This window comes from Hibiscus syriacus, unplaced genomic scaffold (assembly GCF_006381635.1).
Source record: "Hibiscus syriacus cultivar Baekdansim isolate YM2019G1 unplaced genomic scaffold, ASM638163v2 tig00110462_pilon, whole genome shotgun sequence".
Lineage (NCBI taxonomy): Eukaryota > Viridiplantae > Streptophyta > Magnoliopsida > Malvales > Malvaceae > Hibiscus > Hibiscus syriacus.
The window spans coordinates 3206879-3227426 of NW_024062747.1; the positions used below are offsets into that span (position 1 = coordinate 3206879).

General features: G+C 33.2%; 1 protein-coding gene and 1 long non-coding RNA gene across 2 annotated transcripts; both read right to left on the minus strand.

Annotated features, from left to right (window-relative positions):
- Positions 1-264: 264 nt before the first annotated feature.
- On the minus strand, positions 265-2391 carry LOC120126918. The gene is made up of 3 exons (XR_005516487.1): positions 2327-2391; positions 2023-2251; positions 265-564 (listed from the first exon to the last, which is right to left on the minus strand). It is a non-coding gene; the product is annotated as an uncharacterized LOC120126918 (long non-coding RNA).
- A 146-nt stretch (positions 2392-2537) lies between these two features.
- LOC120126892 (protein TIFY 4B-like) lies at positions 2538-15187 on the minus strand. Its single transcript, XM_039144940.1, has 8 exons — positions 14955-15187; positions 14681-14826; positions 14353-14522; positions 12910-13003; positions 12660-12822; positions 12361-12426; positions 2776-2833; positions 2538-2700 (listed from the first exon to the last, which is right to left on the minus strand). Exons 1-8 carry the CDS (start codon positions 15070-15072, stop codon positions 2538-2540), a joined length of 978 nt encoding a protein of 325 aa, XP_039000871.1. The 5' UTR covers positions 15073-15187.
- Positions 15188-20548: the final 5361 nt, after the last annotated feature.

Genomic DNA, 20548 nt, shown 5'->3' on the forward strand with positions numbered 1-20548 from the left:
GATCGTTGGATTTGAAAAATTAAAAGCTAAAATTAATAGTAAAAAATGAAAAAAATACACCGGGAAAAACAAGAATTGATCTTAACCTTTAATTTTCTCTCTTCCAACGATCTTAATATATATATATATATATATATATGGAAACATGATATAAATCTATAATTAGTCAAACATGATTACTTAAAAGTAATCATGTGTGCCAAGATGCATAATAAAAGTAGTGAAATAATTAGACCTGATATTAGTGCAGGTGACACATAATAATGAACATAAAACGGCTCGTTTGTTTCCAATTTCGTAAGGAGGATTGTTAAACGACTTGAAAACCCCGGATATGCTTTAAAATGACCGTGGGACACCTACTTGTTTCTCTTTCAGCTACCACATGATCATAAAAGCAGACAGCAACACTGACTAAACTAGATTCCTCATTTAGCTAAGTAATAATAATGGCCGCAACCGATCAAACAAGTTAACTATAATGTTACAAACTCTTACGTCTCCATGCCTAGCCCTTTACCCGCCAATTCATGGCTCTGATCAAACCTCATATTTTGAATGCATCTGCACCGAGGCAATCACACTTCAGTTATATCATAGTAATATGAAAATTTGAAATTATCATTAGATGAAATGCAATGAGATACTAGCTAGCCTAGAAACAGCAGTGTATTATTGTGCCAGCTATCACGACCTGGCCTTGTCGGACGCCCTTGTTCTTCTGCATAATCTAGAATTATTCTCTTTAAATATATCCCAAAGTCCGTCTATGTTTTGCCACTCTTAGATATGCCTCCACATATTCAAACCCACGTCCTCGCACACAAAAGAGTACACTCTATAGATCAGGATTTTAAATAGCGTTCGCGGTCACGTTTTCGGTCGCATCGCTTTTATCACGGTTGCAGATACTAGGATTGTAAATGAGACAAGACATATCGCAAGCTACTCGAGATCGACTCGGTCAAGGCTCGATAAATACTCAGATCGAATGGACTCGACTCGAATTCTTAACGAGCTGAAACGAGCTACTTAATACTCGACTCGAAAATCTCGTAAGCAACTCGAAAATATAATATATTAAAAATTTATTTTTTAAAAAATAAATTATTAATAATATTAATATTTATGTGTTGATTTTTTTTTTAAATACAATAAGATTTTCATGTATTTAAGATTCAGGTTCGAGTTTGATGATTCAATCTTGTTAAGCTTAAAAATTTTAAGCTCGCGAGTTTTCGAGTCGAGTCGAGCTTCATTTTAGAGTTTTCGAGTCTAGTCGAGCTCAGCAATACTCGAGCTCGACTCGGCTCGTTTACACCCCTAGCAGATACAACTGATGTTATTGTGATCATTGCGATATCGCGATCGTGAATTTTTTCGAAGGAGCTGAATTTTTTAATAAAAAAACTTTTTAAAAAAAATTAAAATAGAGGAATAATAGCGGAATAGCGGTCCGTTATTGCTGCGATTGGCCGTGATCCGCCGCGATCGGTGTGATCCCGCCACACCGTTATTTTCTGCGATAGCGGTTTCGGACACCGCGACCGCGATATAACGACCACGACACCGCTATTCAGCTGCTATTTGAAACCCTACTATAGATCAGTCGGTATCATTCTACAAAGTGCACTCCTTTGTGTATGGAGCCGTGACCTCAAATATGAGAAAGTGCACCAAAGGTTGCAAAACCTTGAGGGATCTTTGGGTACCTACATGCTAAGTTTGATTCGTACCCTGACAAGGGCACCAGCTGACAGATCTATATTTGAAACCTTTGGTGCATAATGCAAAACAGTTCAGGCCAGTTTAAATCTTTGGTGCACTGAGGGATCTTCGACTGTTTAAATCGATACATTTCAGCATATCATCAGTTCAGGCCATTTGAAATATGTTTAATCAGCGGGGAAGTTCACATATCACTGAACTAGTGTAACTGGTTTAAGACATGAGTATCAAATTTGTCCTGGTTTTCCTAGGTTCAAACCCTATTATTATTGCATAAAGGCAAGAAAAACGTACATGAGATAATTCACCGTCACCTTTTCCATCAGGAGTAAGAAGTCCAGCAACCTTTGCAACATTTTCAATGGAGCCGCACTCAAGAGGAGTGTGAGGTGCTTCCGCATGGGGAGAAAAGCATGGTTCACTTTGTTTCAACTGCTCACTTGAAAACTGATCTCCCAATTGATTTAAGTAGATGTCAAAGGTAGGAGATGAAGAAGTTGCCAACTTTCTCTTGTTCTTAAACCTTCAACTAACAGGGTAATGAGAAACATACACGAAAGCAAACTAGATTGTATGACATATTTGGCATGGAAGCTACCTGTCTTTCTTCTTCTCAAGATATCTTTGCACCAATGCTTTTTCTGCTAGTAGGTCCTCTGAAGCAAGTTAAAATAATATTTAGAACAAATAAAGGGAGAAAGAAGTCGATATCATCATAGCATAACACCATCTTGCATATTGCGCAAAACCATAATCTATTACTGGTTTCTTTCACTCATTGATAATTACATCATCAATTACCTTAATAATTAGTAACAAAATATCCCTTTTATTCCTACCATTTCCGCATGGGGAGAAAAGCATGGTTCACTTTGTTTCAACTGCTCACTTGAAAACTGATCTCCCAATTGATTTAAGTAGATGTCAAAGGTAGGAGATGAAGAAGTTGCCAACTTTCTCTTGTTCTTAAACCTTCAACTAACAGGGTAATGAGAAACGTACACGAAAGCAAACTAAATTGTATGACATATTTGGCATGGAAGCTACCTGTCTTTCTTCTTCTCAAGATATCTTTGCACCAATGCTTTTCTGCTAGTAGGTCCTTCTGGAAGCAAGTTAAAATAATATTTAGAACAAATAAAGGGAGAAAGAAAGTCGATATCATCATAGCATAAAAGACACCATCTTGCATATTGCGCAAAAACCATAATCTATTACTGGTTTCTTTTCACTCATTGATAATTACATCAATCAATTACCTTAATAATTAGTAACAAAATATCCTTTTATTCCTACCATGAAAGTATATCAGTTTTATCACACTATTGTTTACACACAACAATTTAATCAACATCCAAAAACTTGAAAAATCCAATAACTTCTTGAATGAAAAATGGTCCTGACATGAGCCGGAAAAACTATTCCCAGATTAGAAAAACAGCACAAGAAAGTAAAACTCTGCTTCTGCTGTTTGCCTAACTTAAATTACAATGTGATATCAGCAGCTGAATATGTGATAAGGAATATGGAGAGGAGGGGGTTGAAGCACCTAAAGGCTGGCTCTACTGTATTAAAATCAATCGAAGATGATAAGTAAAGGCAAAACAGTGCTGATAAGCATAAAAATACAAAAACAAGGGCAAGTAAGTTCTTCAAGAATGCATTGCACTCTTCTCGAGGAAACTGACAGTTTTTCTGCTAAATTTACTGGAAAGAAAATGAACGTGGCATGCTAATAATCAGTATAGAACTATCATGCTATATAAGCACTGTATCATACCAGTTTTTTAAACAAGCTAGTACATTTACCCTTTATAGATTCTACTGACATATACCAAGGTACATTTGCCCTTTACAGCTCTGGTCACAAACTACATATGACTTAGAAGAAATGAGCAAAGTTAAAGGCACCTAAACCAACCCAAAAGCCTACCTGTTTGCTGAAGGCAATATAACCATCGGCGAGCATGGGCTTGTTTTGACACTTGCAGCCTGCGAATGGCAAGGAATGGACCATGGTGTGGTCCGCTGATCAGCTAGAATTTCATGCGGAAGTGACACTGGGCTAGCTGCAAGTTGCAAGATTGCTTCAGCCTGCAAAACAATTGTATGATAGACTTATAGCGAGATACCATAAATATCTGAACGTGAAGAGAGTGGAAGATATGACCTTACAACTACTATCATCATAGACATTCACTTTCCCACAGTAAAGATGGTCATCTGTCCTGCTGACTCTTTTGCTGCTGCACCTGCAGTTCTGGACAGTTGGAAAATTCACCCTTAGAACTTCAATTGGCACCATCAACCAAGGCAAACCAGTAATATGATATTCCTTAAAAGAATGCTCAAGATAAGTCTATGTCAAGGCCCAGAAATTCAATCAAAACAAGTCGCTCTAAAATCTTTCAGGACTGTCCTGCTTACTGCACTATGACCTCAGTATTTTAAAATAAAAAATAATCTGCACCAAACCATAAGATATATATTTTAATTAAAAATCTACATGCATTAGGCTGGTTATAGAAGTAAGAAGTCATGGAGTTACCCGTAAAGCAATAAGTGCAATCCACTCAAATATTTCACTACAGAAGTCAGAAGTGACAGAACATTGACAGACACCACCTTCTGTGAGATCCGTAATCTAAACCCATTCGATCAAGTGGTATCTTGATACTTGGGAAGAGGTAATGATTCTTAGAAAAACTTTATGAAGTCAGATATGTGACCACAAAATCAGCAATACCGGCAAATCTATTAACTGCATATCTAGGAGATAGAGCTTTGATCAAGTATATAGTCCTACAAGCCAAATTCATGAAAGCAAAGACGGGTAAGCACATTTCAGCTGCCTTTTGCCCCTTTCATATAACAAATCTGAAACCAGAAGCCATGCTAATTATAAAAGGACTAAAAAAGGGCAGAAATGTGACTACAGCTGTACAAGACTTAACTATTGGATATTCCTGAAGAAGTATTTAGTACCTCTACATTGGTATCCATCAAGAAAACCATCAACAAGTAACACCACATTACTCCAACTAACCAAATGTTCAACTAACGTTTAGATAGTTTTAACTAGCATAAGTAGGAGTTGACTCTAAAGGACCCTCCAGATCACAAGTCTAATAGTGGAAGGAAAAAAGGAAAATAAAAACTTATAATTAGCATGCCGTCATCGTTGACTAGAAGATCTGGTCTTAATTGCAAGCACAAATTCGACCTTGGAAATTATGGAGTGCCACACAGACACCCGGGAACATGTGCGAAATTCACATTCCGTTCACACTGAAACGCTAATTTAACCATTGGGCATCGACTCTAGCAACCGTCAATCACGAACAAGCTTGACCAACATTATGTTGGATCAAACTTCCTAAAGAATAGGCGAATTAAATGACCTCAACCTCATTGAAGTACGGTAATTCAGAAATAAAGCAATCAAGAAGAGAACCTTGGAGAAACGGAATCATTTCTGGCGGCGACAGTTCGACCGGAGTTATCACCGGAAAATTCAGATTTCGAGGGATTTGGACGGGAACAAGAAATGGATTGGTTGGCTGGAGCCAAGATCACGTTGTGCGGTGTCATTTCGTTCGGTAGAACGGTTGAATCAGAAACGACCTGCGAAAATTTTATTTAATTAGATTAGTTTGACCAAGAGAGAAAAGTTTCTAAACTATGTCTACTAACCAAGTAAAATTACCCGTGCCTTGGAATTTGAAATAAATAACATAAAACAAGACTAATTTATTAGGGGGGGAAAAGAAATGCACGCACGCGAGGCGGGTACTCGGGGCAGGTAGTGTAAAGTTTCTTCCGAGCATCATCGGTGGCGTCGGAATCTGACGTCGTTTCGAGAAGATTTTTCAGCGAGATCACCTGCTGAATCGCCTGCGATTTGTTCCACGACGGTCTCCGCATTCCTACAAGCACAACAAGCCAAAATAACAAAATTTAAATCAAAACATGCAAACACTTTTACACTAAAAACACAAAACATACACAAATAAAAGGGAGAAAAAAAGATGCAGAGAGAGAGAGTTAAACCTTTCTCTTTGAGGTAACGGCGGCAATCTTCGCGAGTGACCTGAGAAATGTCATCCTCGGTAAGCTGGTTGAGAGGCTTATCTAGAGGTGACCGGGAAACCGTTTCTCCCGGTGACATGGCGTCCAATTTCCGGTTATCAGGAACCAGCAGCCGTCGGAGCTCTAATTTCTTCGCAGCAAGATCATCAACGAAAGAAAAGGGGCTGAGGGAAGGGATTTTTTTGTACTCTCTCCACTGATTTCAGTTACTAATATCGTAAATTGGGAAGTGCTCCAGGGTCTTTTTGACTTTTCATTATGAAGCCTAAGAGAAAGTATGAATTTGAGACAAGCTTAGGTCTCCGCTCTGATGTCCTCTCAGCTCCACCTTTTTCTCTATAAATTATTATATGCTTTCTTTTCTATTTTCATTTATTTATATCATGATTTATAAAATTGTTATTGCCACCCCGGGACGCCACGTAACCTCTCAGTTTTATCCAGATTATCATAACAACTTCAATTTGTTTAAATATATATTGAATTTAAGATTTAATGTATACAAACTTTTTTTATTGAAATATTCATTTAATAAAAATATTCGTGAGATACAAATTGATCTAAATTAATTAAGATAAAATTTAAGAAACTGAGAAGGTAACATAAATATATATATATACACATGACTGTTGGTAAACAAAAGTCAACACTATTTCTCCTAAAATTTCAATCAATAATCACAAAATTTCCAATTAGTGAATTTGGATTATTAACAAAGAATTTGACGTTTATTAATGAAATTGCGAGTTTAATTTTTTTATGAAAATTAATAATGAAATAATTTTATTTCTTATTTAAGAGTTTAATTTAAAGATAATAATTGAGCTATATGAAAACAGCTATGGTGAAATTTAATAAAAATTGTCCGGAGTCAAGTTGGATTAGTTTAATAAGATTTTTAATTGATCTAACTTTAATTTGAGTATAACATTTTTTTTATTTTGTAATTCGATCTGATTCAAATTTAAGAAAATTTTATTCAACTTGAAATTTGATTTGACTTTCAAGGTTAAAATTGTATATCATCCTATATAATATACATGCATATATAAAATTTTCTTTTTTTATTAGATAAAATAGGGATCTAATTGAAAATATATAAATAGAAGGATGTTATAATATTTTTAAAAATATTTAATGATCAATTATACTAATATTTTTGCATCGATTTGGGTTGGATGTTTTCACTCTAAACCCGAGTCAATCTTATCTTTAAAAAAACTTGATCTGACTCAATCCAAACTCAATTTAAAAAAAACAATTGACTCTATAAAATTAAGCTAAAACGTTTTAAATTCACATCAAATACTCATCTCATACCCATCCCTATAATTGTTGTTGTTCATTGAGATATGGATTCAAGCACCATAAATATACGAGTTGTGAGTGTTTAATGTTAAATAATTAGAAGTTATATTTGAACAGATAATGCCTTATACTTAACCTAATTTAATAAAAAAACATATAAATGTGTTGTCTTAAAAATCATCGCTATCTTTATAAATGTTAAATCCCTGGTTCTAATTAGTTTTATGTTAATTATTTTTAATATTATAATTGCAACCCACAAGTATAGTTATTTATAAATTATTTAAATATAACAAAAAAATTATAATTAACTAATCATAAAAGAATTTAGGATTTTTATGGTCTATTTTTACTTTTTTACTTTTTTCATAATTATGTTTATATAATAAGAGTTAATTGCATTGGAGGTATTCAAATTATGACTAACATTTTAAGTTGGTCATTAAGCTTTAAAATATTTTATATTGGTCCCTATATTATAAAATTTTATTCTAAATTGTTTCCTTAGCTTTAAACATTTCATATCAGTTTTCAAACTATCAATATCATTTTCCTTTAATCATCTAATTAACGTGTTGTTAATTATACTAATTTTAGAAGATCATGAAAATTGAAATCATGACCTAAAAAATTAATATGTTTAGAATGTTTTGAAAAATAAAATATCAATGGTTCGATTTATATGACCATAAAAAATAGATCAAAATTTGTAATTAATAGAGTCAATGGTGCGTTAATAAAAAATTAAAAAATATTATTAATATAAAAATATTTTGAAATTTAAAGATTATATTTTAATAATATATATATAATTATCTCGTACAATAATGAAATTGTAATTGTTGCATAATGAACAAGTAAGATTAAGATAAGCAATTAGCACAATCAATTTATATTTATTATTAAAAAAATACCTTAATCTAAATTCACTTTTAACAGAATAGAATGCAAAATAAGAATAAAAAAAAGTTGAGGGGCGGGGAGTGGAATCACGTGATGGGGATGCCAAAAAAATGTGGTACGGATAATAAAGTGTGAGGAGCCAAAGGAGGGCACGATATAAGCGAGGATGATGTGCCAACCCTGTACCACCACCTGTCAAACGACCCACGTGTCCAGTTACCCAAAGCAGAGGACCACGTCCTTTGTGTGCAAACCCCACTTTCACTATTTAATCCCCCCCGCCAACTACCACTGCCCGCTACAGCCCTATCCCTGCAAGGGCCACTGGCCCACTTATCCGCTGTGTGAGACGACCACGTTTCATCTTCTTTTTCAATCATTTATATTTGGATCGTTTGTCTATTTTGAAAGTTGTTTATGTTTAATTTGCTTTTATATTTGTTTTTTCTAAAAATGTTTATTTAACGTTTTAGAACATATCTAATACATATTCGTTTATATCTGTATAAACTAGTGAAAATTAACAATGATAAAATTGTGTTACTAGTCCTTAAGCTCCTAAAGCTTCACAGATTTAACTCTAAAATTTACTTTGTATTCAATTTAGTGCGTAACTTCGTCACTATTTAGAATAATAGGTAAAAGATAAGAAAAAAAAAGAAGAACCGAGTAAATAAATTTATAAACGAGTCAATAAATAAATTTATTAGTGAAAATAAATAAACGGAACACATATATATGTTTATTCGTTTATTAAATGAATATAAAAATATTCATTCTCGTTGATTTAATTTAATAAACAAACATAAATTAATATTATATAAATGATTTGCAAATAATTTATTAAAAAAAATATTTATTTACACACTTACTCCACCCCGTCCCTGAATCCTGGTCCCGCTTTTGCCCACAGCGTCCTAGACAACCTCATCTTATTCCTGCCTTTGATCAAATGCGCGCCTGCAGTGCTTCATTTCAATATCTACTGTCTGCATTTTCCCCCACCATTATCGTGTTTTGGTCCATTTTAATGAACCTTTTAAATGTACTAGACGTGATAATAAGATTAGTAATTTTGAAAAATTGGGATCAAAACGAACCTTTTAAAAGAAAAGCAAAAACAGGACAAACCGTTAAACCAACAGCATCATTATCAACAAGAAAACAAGTTATATAAATATATCAGTCCAGTCCCTATCTCAAAACTAGTGGGTCACTAGGAACATGTTCAACCGATAATGGAAAAGAAAAGAGAAAAAAAGGAAAAAGTAGGAAACTACTCTATGGCATATTGCTCAAGGTAAAGCAGAAACTGTACTAATAAGGAAAAAGGGCTGGGCAAAGTCGCCAAGCGCACAACATATTACATCTTATTTTTCGAAACAAAGAAAAGACATGCGTAGAGGGAGACGGCGGAACACAATTTTGGACTGGAAACCGCCTTGCACGGTGGTTGTTTAACAAAGGCAACGGTTGCGATCAATGCAGCTACATCGGAGCATGAATTAAGATCAATGCAGATGATTTTTAAGTACGCTCAGTGCTGTTCCCTGTGTTGATAATGCTCAGTTTGTAACTATCTTTTAAAGATTTTTAATTTTATGTTTAATAGAATTGGAAGTGACTATTTTGCCCTCACTATTTAGCCTATAAATAGTGTGCAATTTCATTCACTTAAACATCCCAAGCAAATATTTGCTCTAAAACACTCTTCCTCTTTTGAGTGTTTGTTTGAGTTGAGAGAAGAGCAGTATCATCCAAGGTCACTCCAGTTTTTGGGTGTACGAATTTTTAGAGAGCCGTGCTAACCTCAGGGGTTGTTCGTCCATTGTAGCGATTACACACATCGGGGTGAATTTACTTCTAAGGCAGTGAATTACCACGACATGGTTATTATTGTGATTATTTATTTTATTTAATATTTTTCAGGAAATGTTAACGTCTCGTTTTGCAGTAGTATATTTTTCTAACAATTTAGAAATAAATTCGAATTGTTGCATGATATTTGTAAAAGGAACGATGATGTTGGATTCGAGTTTGTGTGTAATTGTGAATTCAAATGTCGGTTCAACCTTGCATCAAAGTGATACGTAATATTTTGATACAAATTATTATTATCGTGGTGCGATGTAGCTTGATGCAATTGACGATGTCATGAATATTTTTGGTTTCAATGTTTTAATGATTGAATTATTAATATTTATGTACTTTTAATGTTTTAAAGATTAGTTGTTATTTGATGTAACATCATTCTTCATGATTTTAAGATGGAAATGCGTTAGGCACATTTGAAGTTTAAAGGATAACAATTTTATTATTAAATGACAGCTTTTAGATTGTGTTATAAGCATTTATGCATGATAATATGCTATCATGATTAATTTGGAACGCTGGTGTTTAGTGTGCATCGGATTATTTATGCATTTATGCATGATAATATGTTATCATGATTAATTGCCTTAGTTAATTCTTTATTATTTGTTTAAGAATTTTAAATGGTTGGTTCACGTACAATGAGTTGAGCTATGAGACCGTCAAACTATTGTTTCGACTTTTTAAAGTCTTGAAATATTTTTAAGGCATACTATAAAGTAAATCTATTAGATATATTTTGGTTTATTTATTATAAGATTTTTTTATATTAAATGATTTCTAATTATATGTGGAGAAGAGTAACTATTTACTTTCATGTTAGGGTAAGATTATTCAGTTTCTGAATATTAAGTTGAAAATAAATATCAACTATTTTATCATACTAATAATTTCTTTTGAGAAATTTATAAAGACAACAAAATGGTTGCAATTTTGGAGAATCAAGATGATGATGTTGAACAAGAAGATTCTTCAAACTGAATATTTGATAAATTTGAGTTTGATTTCTATAATCTCTTGAAGATAAGGAACCAAAATCCTAAAGATATGATCTTGTCACTATCAATAAATTATTTTCATTATTGTCAGTACATTAATTTCATGACTAACCATGTATATTCTTAATTTGACTTCAGATGATACAAAAGAGATGTTGGTTCAGATTAAGTGATTGTCACGATGGATTTTGGGGTCATGCTGATTAAAAAATGATGATGCAAAGAATGAAATTGTATGCATGGTGAGAATGAACAAGTCTATTTGGAATTTTGATTATACCTGCGAGGTCATATTATTTAGAATTGTTGTCTGTTAATTCATGCTTTTTAAATACATGAAATACATTGCATGAGCCTTTAAACTAGTCTTTAAAACTTAGTGGATACTATGAAATGAGATCAAACCACTAGGAAAGACTAAGGTAATACAACTAAGGATAAGATAATAGTGTTAGCCCAAAATATGTATGCTTAATAAAATACTATTGTGAGTAAAAGTATCAAGCATAATTCTTTAAAGAGACCTTAATTAAAAAAAGAGAAAATATATAAATATTTATTGAAAAGTGGTGTGATGAGTATGAAATTGCATATCTAGGATTGGTTCTATAAAAGTCCTGGTACTTAAGCGTGTCTAGTAAATCACCTCTTTCATTGAAACCTACCTAGTGCACAATTCATTACTATGATCACTATTTCAATTTTAAAAACTATACTATGACGAGATAAAAACTCTTAAAACTTAGTGCAGAAGTTAAAAGAGTAGAGAATAATTTGGTTGAGTGGAATACCAAAATTAATCATAGTAAATAAAATATGTGATGGTCTCTTTAAGGCTAATATGTTGAATATCATGTGTAATACCCCCAACCCGTATCCGACCCAGATAGAGTCTGAAGTGTCACATTGACTTTTCAACTTTGACACTTAAAGAAAACAGAGAAATTTTAAACTTTCATTAAAACAACATACGTTAATTTACATAAAAGAGACCACAAAATACAAAATTGATCAGAGCATTCGTAATTAACAACTTATTACATGCCAACACTCTATACACAACCAAAATACCTATTTTGTCAATTACTTCTGATATGATCTTTTAATAGTGATGATGTCCTTGCCACTTCTATTACTGCTCTTCTTGTTTCTTGGTACCTACGTGTAAATCACTTACACGCTAAGTCATAGACTTAGTGAGGCATAACATAAATATATGTATACACATGTATAACAATGAATTTATGAACATGCATTCTTATCATGGAGAGGAGGGGGTTGAAGCACCTAAGGGATGGCTCTACTGTATTAAAATCAATCGTGCTGATAAGCATAAAAATACAAAAACAAGGGCAAGTAAGTTCCAATCATAATTCATTAAATCAAAGACCATCAACACTGCTGCATCTGTGACAATACGGAAATGATGAGATTTTATGAGTAATTAGAAGGAAGAGTTTACCAAGGTTATCTTCAAGAGATGCATTGCACTCTTCTCGAGGAAACTGACAGTTTTCTGCTAAATTTACTGGAAAAAAATGAACGTGGCATGCTAATAATCAGTATAGAACTATCACGCTATATAAGCACTGTATCATACCAGTTTTTTAAACAAGCTAGTACATTTACCCTTTATAGATTCTACTGACATATACCAAGGTACATTTACCCTTTACAGCTCTGGGTCATACAAACTACATATGGACTTAGAAGAGAAATGAAGCGAAAGTTAAAGGCACCTCAACCAACCCAAAAGCCTACCTGTTTGCTGTGGTGGCAATATAACCATCGGCGAGCATGGGCTTGTTTTGACACTTGCAGCCTGCGAATGGCAAGGAATGGACCATGGTGTGGTCCGCTGATCAGCTAGAATTTCATGCGGAAGTGACACTGGGCTAGCTGCAAGTTGCAAGATTGCTTCAGCCTGCAAAACAATTGTATGATAAGACTTATATAGCGAGATAAGCCATAAAAATATCTGAACTGTGAAGAGAAGTGGAAGATATATGACCTTACAACTAGGCATATCATCATAGACATTCACTTTCCCACAGTAAAAGACGGTCATCTGTCCTGCTGACTCTTTTGCTGCTGCACCTGCAGTTCTGGACAGTTGGAAAATTCACCCTTAGAACTTCAATTGGCACCATCAACCAAGGAAAACCAGTAATATGATATATTCCTTAAAAGAAATGCTCAAGATAAGTCTATGTCAAGGCCCAGAAATTCACTCAAAAACAAGTAGCTCTAAATCTTTCAGGACTTGGTCATGCTTAGCTGAACTATGACCTCAAGTATATTTTAAAATAAAAAATAATCTGCACCAAACCAATAAGATACAATATTTTAATTAGAAAATCTAACATGAAATTAGGCTGGTTATTGAAGTAAAGAAGTCATGGAGTTAACCAGTAAAGCAATAAGTGCAATCTACTCAAAATATTTCACTACAGAAGTCAGAAAGTGACAGAAAACATTGACAGACACCACCTTCTGTGAGATGCCGTAATCTAAACTCATTCGATCAAGTGGTATCTTGATACTTGGGAAGAGGTAAATGATTCTTAAGAAAACTTTATGAAAGCATATATGTGACCACAAAATCAGCAATACCGGCAAATCTATTCACTGCATATCTAGGAGATAAAGCTTTGATCAAGTATATAGTCCTACAAGCCAAAATCACGAAAGCAAAGACAGGGAAAGCATACATTTCAGCTGCCTTTTGCCCTTTTCATATATACAAGAATCTGAAACCAGAAGCCATGCTAATTATAAAAGGACTAAGAAAGGGCAGAAATGTGACTACAGCACTACAAGACTTCAACTAATTGGATATTCCTGAAAGAAGTATTTAGTACCTCTATAGTTGGTATCCATCAAAGAAAACCATCAACAAGTAAAGAACCACACAACTTACTCCATATTTCTCCTAACTTAAATTTCATTCATTTTGATGGCAAGATTAATGGATTACTCCGAAAAACTAAATACATCAACAGTTGGTGCCACATCATCTGTGTCTATATGTTGACCCTACCACCCATTCAACTAATTTAAATGTTCATAGTTTTAGAGCATAACTAGGAGTTAACTCTAAAGGACCCTCCAGATCACAAGTCTAATAGTGGAAGGAAAAAAGGAAAAGAAAAACTTATAATTAGCATGCCGTCATCGTTGACTAGAAGATCTGGTCTTAATTGCAAGCACAAATTCGACCTTGGAAATTATGGAATGCCACAGAGACACCCGGGAACATGTGCAAAATTCACATTCCGTTACACTGAAACGCTAATTTAACCATTGGGCATCGACTCTAGCAACCGTCAATAACACGCTTGACTAACATTATGTTGGATCAAACTTCCTAAAGAATAGGAGAATTAAATGGCCTCAACCTCATTGAAGTCGGGTAATTCAGAAATAAAGCAATAGACTGCCACAAGAAGAGAACCTTGGAGAAACGGAATCATTTCTGGCGGCGACAGTTCGACCGGAAATATCACCGGAAAATTCAGATTTCAAGGGATTTGGACGGGAACAAGAAATGGATTCGTTGGCTTGAGCCAAGATCACGTCGTGCAGTGTCATTTCGTTCGGTAGAACGGTTGAATCAGAAACGGCCTGCGAAAATTTTATTTAATTAGATTAGTTTGACCAATAGAGAAAAGTTTCTAAACTATGTCTACTAACCAAGTAAAATTACCCGTGCCTTGGAATTTGAAATAAAATAACGTTAAACAAGACTAATTTATTGGGGGGGGGGGAAGAAATGCACGCACGCGAGGCGGGTACTGGGGGCAGGTAGTGTAAAGTTTCTTCCGAGCATCATCGGTGGCGTCGGAATCTGACGTCGTTTCGAGAAGATTTTTCAGCGAGATCACCTGCTGAATCGCCTGCGATTTGTTCCACGACGGTTTCCGCATTCCTACAAGCACAGAACAAGCCAAAAATAACAAAATTTAAATCAAAACATGCAAACACTTTTACACTAAAAACACAAAACATACACAAATAAAAGGAAGAAAAAAAAGATGCAGAGAGAGAGAGTGAAACCTTTCTCTTTGAGGTAACGGCGGCAATCTTCGCGAGTGACCTGAGAAATGTCATCCTCGGTAAGCTGGTTGAGAGGCTTATCTAGAGGTGACCGGGAAACCGTTTCTCCCAGTGACATGGCGTCCGATTTCCGGTTATCAGGAACCAGCTGCCGTCGGAGCTCCAATTTCTTCGCAGCGAGATCGATCAACGAAAGAAAAGGGGCTGAGGATAGGGATTTTTTTTTTGTACACTCTCCACTGATTTCAGTTACTAATATCGTAAATTGGGAAGTGCTCAAGGGTCTTTTTGACTTTTCAATATGAAGCCTAAGAGAAAGCGTGAATTTGAGACAAGCTTAGGTCTCCGCTCTGACGTCCTCTCAGCTCCACCTTTTTTTCTCTAAATTATTATATGCTTTCTTTTCTAGTTTATATTTTCATTTATTTATATCATGATTTATAAAATTGTTATTGCCACCCGGGACGCCACGTAACCCATCAGTTTTATCCAGATTACCATTATAACTTCAATTTTATTAGAAAATTTATATCTAAATATTGGAACAATGATAAAGCAACTTAGGACTGTTGGTACCTCAATTTAAATAGTAAATAATTTGATATTATTTAAATAAATATTGAATTTAAGGTTTATTGTATACAGAAATATTTTATTTAAATATTCATTTAATAAAAATTTCCAATTAGTGAATTTGGATTATTAGCAAAGAATTTGACGTTTATTAATGAAATTGCGAGTTTAATTTTTTTTATGAAAATTAATAATGAAATAATTGTATTTCTTATTTAAGAGTTGAATTTAAAGATAATAGTTTAGCTATATGAAAACAGCTATGGTGAAATTTAATAAAAATTGTCCGGAGTCAAGTTGGATTAGTTTAATAAGATTTTTAATTGATCTAACTTTAATTTGAGTATAGCATTTTTTTATTTTGTAATTCGATCTGATTCAAATTTAAGAAATTTTTATTCAACTTGAAATTTGATTTGACTTTTAAGGTTAAAATTGTATATCATCCTATATAAATATACATGCATATATTCAATTCTTTTTTTATTAGATAAAATGGGATCTAATTGAAAATAGATAGATAAATAGATAGATAGAAGGATATTATAATATTTTTTAAATATTTAATGATCAATTATACTAATATTTTTTGCATCGAATTGGGTTGGATGTTTTCACTCTAAATTCGAGTCAATCTTATCTTTCGAAAAACTTGATCCGACTCAATCCAAACCCAATTAAAAAAATTGACTATAAAATTAGGCTAAAACGTTTTAAATTCACGTCAAATACTCATCTCATACTCATCCTATAATTGTTATTATTCATTGAGGTCTGGATTCAAACACCATAAATGTTAGAGTTGTGAGTATTCAATGCCAAATAATTGGAAGTTATATTTAAACAGATATTGTCTTATAATTAACCTAATTTAATAAAAAAACATATAAATGTGTTGTCTTAAAAATCATCACTATCATTATAAATGTTAAATCCCTGGTTCTAATTAGTTTTATGTTAATTATTTTTAATATTATTATTGCAACCCACAAGTATAGTTATTTATAAATTATTTAAATATAACAAAAAAATTAATTAACTAATCATAAAAGAATTTAGGATTTTTATGGTCTATTTTTAAATTTTTACCTTTTTCATAATTATGTTTATATAATAAGAGTTAATTGCATTGGAGGTATTCAAATTATGACTAACATTTTAAGTTGATCATTAAGTTTTGAAATATTTTATATCGGTCCCTATATTATACATTTTATTCTAAATTGTTTCCTTATCTTTAAACATTTCATATCAGTTTTCAAACTATCAATATAATTTTCCTTTAATCATCTAATGAACGTGTTGTTAATTATACTAATTATAGAAGATCGTGAAAATTGAAATCATGACCTAAAAAATTAATATATTTTGAATGTTTTGAAAAATAAAATAAAATATCAATGGTTCAATTTCTATGACAATAAAAAATAGATCAAAATTTGTAATTAATAGAGTCAATGATACGTTAATAAAAAAAATAAAAAAAATATTAATTTAAAAATGATAAAAAATATTTTGAAATTTAAAGATTATATTTTTAAAAATATATATAATTATCTCGTACAATAATGAAATTGTAATTGTTGCATAATGAACAAGACAGATTAAGATATTAATTAGCACAATCGATTTATATATATTATTAAAAAAAGTACCTTAATTCACTTTTAACAGAACAGAATGCAAAATAAGAATAAAAATAAAAAAGTTGAGGGGCGGGGAGTGGAATCACGTGATGGGGCTGCAAAAAAAATGTGGTACGGATAATAAAGTGTGAGCCAAAGGAGGGCACGATATAAGCGAGGATGATGTGCCAGCCCTGTACCGCCACCTGTCAAACAACCCACGTGTCCAGTTACCCAAAGCAGAGGACCACGTCCTTTGTGTGCAAACCCCACTTTCACTATTTAATCCCCCCCGCCAAAGACCACTGCCCGCTACAGCCCTATCCCTGCAAGGGCCCACTTATCCGCTGTGTGAGACGACCACGTTTCATCTTCTTTTTCAATCCCTAAACGGCGGCTTCTATGTCCCTCGTGCCTGTGTGTAAATGAACCGAGTTTTAAATCATTTATATTTGGATCGTTTGTCTATTTTGAAAGTTGTTTATGTTTAATTTGCTTTTATATTGTTTTTTTTTCTAAAAATGTTTATTTAACGTTTTAGAACATATATAATACATATTCGTTTATATCTGTATAAACTAGTGAAAATTAACAATGATAAAATTGTGTTACTAGTCCTAAAGCTCCTAAAGCTTCACAGATTTAACTCTAAAATTTACTTTGTATTCAATTTAGTGCGTAACTTCGACAGGAAAGGTCAAGGAACATAAAGAATCGTGGTGGTGGAACAACGAAGTCCAAACTAAGGTGAAGACAAAGCAAACTTGCTTCAAGGAGTTTATACAATGCAATGAAGACGAAAAAAGATCGAGAGCTAAACAAATATATAAGGAGGCAAAGCGGGAAGCCAAGAAAACAGTGGCTAAATCGAATGATAAGGCATACGAGGAAATGTACAAGAGATTAGACACCAATGAAGGACAAAACAGAATCTTCAGGCTTGCAAAATCCAGAGAAAATAGGAAAAAGGATCTATGTATCATTAGGTTTATTAAGGACAACAATGGTGTTCTTTTAGTGAAAGATCATGATATTAAGAGGGTTTGGGATAGTTACTTCTTTGGCTTGTTTAATGAAAGCGCCTCTCCCGATATAGATAGTATCGTTGATGGGTCAACCGACCATCATACTACGGCCAATAACTGCACTACAAGTAGGATTGGGTTTGAGGAAGTCAAAATGGCTCTTCGAAAGATGGGGAGGGACAAAGCTATCGGTCCAGATCAAATTCCCATCATTGTGTGGTTAATCCTAGGAGAAGAGGGAGTTAAGTGGTTGACTGACATCTTTAATATTATTTTAGAGACTGCCAAGATGCCATAGGAGTGGAGAAAGTCTACGGTGATACCAATATATAAAAATAAAGGAGATCCCCAACGTTGTGGCAACTACAGAGGTATTAAACTACTCAACCATACCATGAAGCTATGGAAATGGTGATAAAGGCTAGGTTGAGACATGTTACTAGGGTTTCGGAAAACCAATTTAGCTTTATGCCAGGAAGGTCTAATACGGAGGCGATTTGTAACATCCTCAATACCGGGTTAATGATCAAATTGTAAAGTTTTAGAATTTGGTGACTAGGTTAGAACCATGGATTAGTTCAATGATTTATTTGGAAGTAAATCATAAAAGTTGTTAGTAATTATAAGATGAATTGAAGGGAGAAAGGGTCATTTGACAAGGAAGATTTTTATTGTCCTTATAAGATAAGGAAAATCATGTGGGAAGAGAGAAAAGGTTCCAGAGTTCTCTTCTCTTCTCTTCTTCATTCTTCATACGTGAAGGCTTGACTCAAAGGTGATTTCTTTGTTGTTGATTAATTATTGATTTTAAGGTTGGGTTATGATCATTAGATGATAATTAAGCTTAAGGAAAACTTAATTTGTTCTAAAACAACAAGATGAAAGATATATAAGAGATTAAAGAAAATGAGTTTTTAGATGAATTTCTGGAAAAGAGTTAATAAGTGAAATTTGAGAAGGAATTTGACTTGTCATCACTAAGAATAAGAAATATATGAAGTTAGAAAGAATTAATAACAAAGTTGATAGTTTAGTAAGATTCTTAAATTTTAAGAATCATGATGAGATATGGGAAGATAAAGATGGTTTACATGGATATAAGTTGGTTTAAGTAATGGTAGATGAATTTAATGACATAATAGGGGCTTAAAATATAAGAATTGAATGAAGAATTTATGATTTTTGGGCTTAAAATGCAAATTCTGGGCAAGGTGTATCGATGCATATTCAATGTGCATCGATGCATTCTTTAAAGAAGAAACATCGAATGTAATTGGTGCATCGATGCATAAGGAGTGCATTGATGCATCCCCTTAAAATGAAAACATCGAAGGTGATTTGTGTATCGATGCATGGGTAGTGCATCGATGCACATGTTAAAGAATGCATCGATGCACTTCAAGGGTAAATTGAAATAGACATTTCTTTTGGTCTAAGAAATGATAGATTAGAGTATATCAATGAGATACTGATATGTATTAATGTCTGATTATGTAGATATTGAACATGAACAAGTTCCAGAACGAGTATCAAGTTAAGATTCGATCGAAAGAGAGGAAATCATAAAAGTGGATTGGAACTTAGTGAGGCCAAGGTCAGTGCATATTCGATAGTATATGATAGATGATGGAAATAAGACTTGCGACAAGTCTATTTCCTATAGTGTTGCGTATGAATTTATGAATAGTAACTTGTGTTTAATATGAGTGTGTGTATGCTCGTTTATATGAATTAATTTGTTCTTGTATGTGCTATGTGAATATGAAAATGATCTATATACATATGTGATATATATGATATATCGGAACATATGTGAACAAGAGATGAAAATGATATACATGTTATATGAACACATGGAAAGTGTTATAAGATAAGTAACACATGAATATGAAATCATATGAACATTGATATGTACAAGTGAATATGTGACATGAATATACAGGAAAAGTTATATGAACTATGTGATAAAGGTATGGAAATGATGTGTCTATGAGATATAATAGGTGATTCTTATGTGTGTGAATATGTTTGATATGATTACATGATCATAATATGTAAACCATGTGATAAGTGATATGTGACTATATGAAATTATGAGACAAGTGATTAAGTGCTTAAGAGATATAAGCAATGATATATGTGATATGTGAAACAAATGAGAAATTATATAAGATATATGAAATGATCTAGGTGATTACTTATAATATGGAATATATGCTTACACATACATGTGGTATGTGACAGAAGAGAAAGAACAAGTGATATGAAATGTTATAAATGATAATGCCCATGTTATGTGATATGAGAGCTAGAGGTATAGTTGGCATACCAAGAGTCGAGGGTTTACCTATGTCTTTCGAGACATATAGAC